The 5,985-nt window shown below is 35.2% G+C and overlaps 1 protein-coding gene across 2 annotated transcripts; it reads left to right on the top strand.

Annotated features, from left to right (window-relative positions):
- The first annotated feature begins 429 nt into the window (after window positions 1-429).
- LOC132661752 (olfactory receptor 4C12-like) lies at window positions 430-3,011 on the top strand. Of its 2 annotated transcripts, XM_078434013.1 has the most exons (2): window positions 430-439; window positions 2,089-3,011. In XM_078434013.1, the coding sequence occupies exons 1-2, from the start codon at window positions 430-432 to the stop codon at window positions 3,009-3,011; spliced, it is 933 nt and encodes a 310-aa protein (XP_078290139.1). The 2 variants fall into 2 exon arrangements, with proteins under 2 accessions (XP_078290139.1, XP_078290140.1); XM_078434014.1 differs by lacking the exon at window positions 430-439 and having other exon boundaries at window positions 2,061-3,011.
- Window positions 3,012-5,985: the final 2,974 nt, after the last annotated feature.

Here is a 5,985-nt window from a genome sequence, read left to right as displayed (position 1 = left end):
CCAGGTGCAAATTTTAAAGAAGACTTTTACAAATTGATTAAATAGAAGGAGATCCTCAAACAAAATAAAACAGAAAAACCCATGGTGAAATAACACAGAGGTTAAGAATATCTGGATTTTTATGAGTCTTTTAGCTTATTGCTCCTAAATATAATGGTCCCTATTCTCAGATCAAAAAGCAAGAGAATTTTTTAGAAAGTGAAACCATGACTCTTACACAAAATGAACACATGAAAAAGATTTTATTTAATCATTAATTTATGAGAGAACTGGTAAGATTATAATCACCCAAAAGAAGAATCCAAAATATTACCCTTACATTATTCAATCAGGGATGTGTAATTCATCTACAAATAAATGCAGAACTGACTTTATCTAGAATGGCCAGGGAAGTCAATCAACCTTTCACCAAACAACATTTGCATTTCTATGGGCCAGAGTTATTAGCATTATTATCAGTTTTATAAATGTTATGAGTTATAAAATAGCTCAAGGCAGTAAAAGGCATAAATCCTATATAATCCCAAAGAGAGTGCTGCAGATAACACAAACTTTCACTGAAGATGCCCAATAATCTTTATGCTACATTTCTGCCTTATACTATATATATATATATATATATATATATATATATATATATATATATATATAGTCTTTCCAGGGGAATTCTACCAAACATTTATTTATTTATTTATTTATTTATTTATTTATAAAAATGAAATTTATTGTTAAATTTGTTTCCATACAACACCCAGTGCTCATTCCAACATGTGCCCTCCTCAATACCCATCACCTACCCTCCCCTCCTCCCACCCCCCATCAACCCTCAGTTTGTTCTGACAAAAGTTAATTTAATTTAGCAGCTATACATGAAAAGAAGTACAGATCTTATAAATAAAATAAATTCATATAAAGGGAAAATGATTTTCTCATTTATTTTTATTTTTATTTTTTTTACAAAGGAAAGAACACAAATTTCCTGCATCCATTGGGGTCCTGAGATAACATAGTTAAAATGAAAGATTAAAAATAGTTTAATTATGTTTATTTATCAAGGTATAGGTAGGGTTAAGGGAAACCAATAAGGGATGAAAAAGCCATTACCACAATTAGACTTGAGAGAGCAAGGGCAGGGGGCAGGGGGAGTGATCACAGGAACCCAGAGGGTCCATCCCAAAGAGTTCTGCTTCAGTGAGTCACCCAGTGGTTGACAGACCACTGTCAATCTAACAATACATACCCTGACATCCTTTTCTTCTCACCTGCTTTCTTACATTCAGCTGGTACCACCTACTGGTCAGAAGGTAAGAGATCTGGTTGAAAGAGACCAGGGAAAGCAGCTGCCCAGGGTGGGCACATTGAGAGTGGATCTGAAGGGGTGGAAAGACTACATCTAGTTTGCATTCCCACCATGTACTGCATTATTTTTTCCTTAGTAAGGGAGTAAACACTTTCATTTTTTGGAGTTAACTGGAAAAAAAGAAAACACAGAAGAAATAAGTAAAGAGTCTTCCAACTTATTTATTCATTTCATATTTATTGGACACCACAATAAGTCCGACACTGAACCAAGTGAACAAATAAAGGGGTGAACAAGCAGGCAGGTTTACTCCTCTGCCACTTATTTAAAGGGTTTTTAAATGCAAAAGAAGGTGAATTAGACTTAATCTTGCATCAACCATGTGTGGAACCAAACCAACAGTTGTACATCTTTTTAAAAATATTTAATGAGTTTTTTAACATTTCTTACTGGCTGAGAAGCAATCAGGCTTATTATATGGTGACCTTCCTGTGCCTGGATGTCCTCTAGCAAAGACCCAGTGACCAGTTTTTCAGGTGTGGAACAAGGATTTTTGCATCCTTGTAAGAAGTTGAAGTCACTTCAAAAATTTGCTCTTTTTATAAAATAGAAAAAGCAAGTTTCTTTTCTTTGGCACACCATGAAAAAATAGCTTATGCTATTAAAATGCTTTGGACTTACCCAAAAACCCCACATATAGAGTTCTCATCACCTTGTCTTTGAAAATACTGTCTTTACAGGTTAATTCTCCACTCTTGAATTCATCATCAGCTTTGAAATAAAAGAAGACAGGATGAATGTGACCGAATTCATTCTAATGGGACTTACCCAGAATCCTCAGATGCAGAGAATTCTATTTTTGGTGTTACTTATCATCTACATTGTCACTGTCACAGGCAACCTGCTCATTGTGGTCACTATAATCTGCAGCCAGACTTTGGACTCCCCAATGTATTTCTTCCTGGCATTCTTGTCTTTGATAGATGCATGCTATTCCTCCTCCATAGTCCCTAAAATGTTAGCTGATCTGCTTTCTGATTCAAAATCTGTTTCTTTCAGTGGCTGCATGACACAGCTCTTTGTAGAACATTTCTTAGGAGCTTCAGAGATTGTCCTCCTTGTGGTCATGGCCTATGACCGCTATGTGGCCATCTGTAGACCCCTGCACTACGTGACCATCATGAACCACCACACATGTCGCCTCTTTGTGGGGGTGTGTTGGGCAGTGGGTTTTCTCCACTCCATTGGACAGATTCTAGTTACTTTCTGGCTCCCATTCTGTGGTCCCAACGTCATGGATCACTTCATGTGTGACATTTTCCCCCTGTTACAACTTGCCTGTACTGACACTTTCCTTGTCGGCCTCTTGGTTGTTGCCAATGGTGGAGTAATTTCTGTGATCACCTTTGTGATGTTATTGGTATCCTATGTGGTCATCCTGTGCTCCCTGAAGACTCACAGCTCTGCAGGGAGGAAAAAGGCCCTCTCTACCTGTGGCTCCCACATCACAGTTGTTGTTTTGTTCTTTGTGCCCTGTATTTTTATGTATCTGAGACCAGTAGCTACTTTTCCCATGGATAAAGTCCTAACACTATTCTTTGCTCTTATTACTCCCATGTTAAACCCTGTCATCTACACAGTAAGGAATACAGAAGTAAAAAATGCCATTAGAATGTTATTAAACAGCAATGCAATTTCAGAAAATAAATGACCCACTACAAAGATGTTATTTCTTTCATGATCTTTTACATTTTTATATTTTATTACTTTTAAGACCTCATATCTCTCATGTGGCACAACACCTCTGCAAGCAGGTATTATTATGATTATTCCTATTTTACAGATGAAGGAAAATGAAGTTCAAAAACATTAAATAACCAGCCCAATGTCAGACAGAGCTAGTATGCAGCTCTGCCTTTTTCTAAATCCAAATTTGATGCTCTTTCAACCATTTCAAAGAGTATCAGAAAAAAGGCAGCATTTCATCAGAACTTCTCTTGTTTTGTAACAGACTTAAAAATGTTCCTTTCTAATTACAGAGCTGTGTAATGGCTTGTGTATATAAGCAGTTGGTACTCAGCTGAATTGCCTACTGGCCTAGGACAGTGTGGATACAATTTAGAAAGGAGGTATTTGCCAATACCCTCTTGGCACACACTTGATATATCTAATGTTTAAAATTATCCTGGGTCTCTTGTTCTGTTGGGTAAAAGTTGTCAAGGATTATAAAAATTAATTGTATTTAGACTGATGTGAAGATTTTAAAGTGTCTTCCCATGGTCACAACTTACAAAGTTGAATTCTCGTGTTTTTATTTTACAGAAAAAAAGTAGAAAATCAGAAAGGTTAAATAACTAGATCATAGAACATGCAAGCCAGCCTTGAGTGCAAATATTCGTACTCCACATCCTGTGATCTTTTCATGATACAGGGGTCTGGGACTGGTATTTGATTATGGTTTGGTTTATAAAAATAGTTTTTGGTTATATGCCATAGAAAGTGACACTTTGAGTAATAATCATTAGTAAAATCAAATGTAATTATTTCCCAGAAACATGCAGTAAAATCATTTCACTATTAAAAAGTTGACTTTGCATTTAGTTCCTTGAATCTGGAATCCTCTTTGGAAACTGCTTTAGGAGAGCATTTATAAGAGATATGAAAAAATAGGAATCATTACTCAACAGTTGTCAAAGAAAGTATTTCTCAGCTGAACAGCTTAAGTTGCATGACTTTCTTGTGAATTAATTTTGGCTTTTTTCAAAAATAAAGTCTGTTAAAGAAAATGAAATCTGTGACCAAAATACAAATGTGTATGTATGCCATAGATGTATTTACAGCTTCCTCTTCTGACAGAAAGATCCAGCATCCCACCTCATGAGTGCCATATGTTTTATTGGAAAAAAATCAAGGGATTCCATGATGTAACAATATTTAGTCAGCATATTATGGTTATGAAAATGTAGAGTAAAAAAACATCAGCTTTAGGACCAGGAGACATGGGTCTTATTTCTCACTGCGCCATTATCTCATCCATGACCCAAACCAGCTCTCCTTATGTCTACCAGTAGTTTACCTGGGTAATTTAGAAGGTGATTCCAAGTTCCATGGTTCTGCCCATGCCCATTTTTTATTACTATGAGTATTGTTATATTCACGTCTACTTCAGTTAAAAGTAAAATTGGAAGAGTCATGAGACCACAGCTCATCTCCCCCAAGTTTTGCATTTCTGACAAACAACTTAGAAGATGTCCTTCAAGGCTGAAGGGGTCTGCGGACTGGTAAGACAATGCGAGTTCTGCTCCTTTGAGAACACGTTCCTCTCCCCATTGAAATGCACGAAGCCACATGAAATGCATGAAGAACATTTTGGCAGGTACCTGATTTTTGTGAAATTAGTCCCTGAACCCATCAAACATCAGACCGTACCTCAGCTAGTTTCTGGTCAACTGTGATATGAGCTATATTTAATTTCTTCTGCTTTCATTCTGGTTTATCCTTCTGATTTGCAACGCTGTGTTGCTGTCTCTCTGGGGGTTTGCAACCACTCTGCCTTTGGATTTACATTCTGGAAACACGCTTCCCTGGTATAGCTCCAGGAACTTCTCTTTTGAAAAAGTACTTTCACGGGAAACCCTCAGTGATTTATATTTAACTCGTTGTTTTTTCATCTCATGCTATTGTAGGCCTTGGGAAACTGGACTAGACAGCGGTAGGGGTTCTAACGCAGTCTCTCCACTGACCACTGCAGCTGAGTGGAGGCTGGATGACCATTTAGTGGGCATTGTGAATGGCATGCGATCTTTCATGACACTGGGCACAATGACCTTGTAAGCACATGCTAATTCTCTGATCTGGCTGGTTTTCATCCCAGAGTTGAAAGACAAGTTCAAGACATTTTCACAGATGATCCTTCAGCAAAAAAAATATATATATATATTATGTATATATAATATATATATGTATAATGTATATATAATATATATGTATATGTATATGTATATGTATATATGTATAATATATATGTATATAATTATATGTATGTATAATATATATGTATAATATATATGTATATAATATATATATGTATATATGTATATATATATAATATATATGTATGTATATATATGTATATATGTATATATGTATATGTATATAATATATATGTATAATGTATATATAATATATATGTATAATATATATGTATAATATATATGTATAATATATATGTATATATATGTATATGTACATATGTATATGTGTATATGTATATATGTATATACATATATATACATATATACATATATATTATATATATTATAGCTCTTCAGGTTCAAATCCTCATTCAAACTGTCTTTGGTATGTACCATCACAGATATTACCATGGCACGATAATACTCAAGTGTCTAATCAAACTAGGTTTAGTCATGTTTTCTCAGGTACCTTAAACTGTTTTCCCCCATGACGCATGTTGCTCTTAAGGACCCAACCCAGAGTTATGTACAATTACCTTTTCCTCTTACTAAAGAAAGCATATCTGAACATGGGTGAATGTGCTTCTATACAGGAATATTTCTGAATGTAATTGAATAAAAATATCACTTCAAAAATTGATATTTATTTCTTTTAGTACATAACTGTAATATGCCTCACAGTTGGTGGCAGCATAAAGGTGTCATGACACT

The sequence above is a fragment of the Panthera onca genome, chromosome D1 (genome assembly GCF_046562875.1).
Source record: "Panthera onca isolate mPanOnc1 chromosome D1, mPanOnc1 haplotype 2, whole genome shotgun sequence".
NCBI classification, from domain to species: Eukaryota; Metazoa; Chordata; class Mammalia; order Carnivora; family Felidae; genus Panthera; species Panthera onca.
Note: the sequence above shows the minus strand (reverse complement) of the source record. Positions and strands in the feature narration are given on the sequence as shown.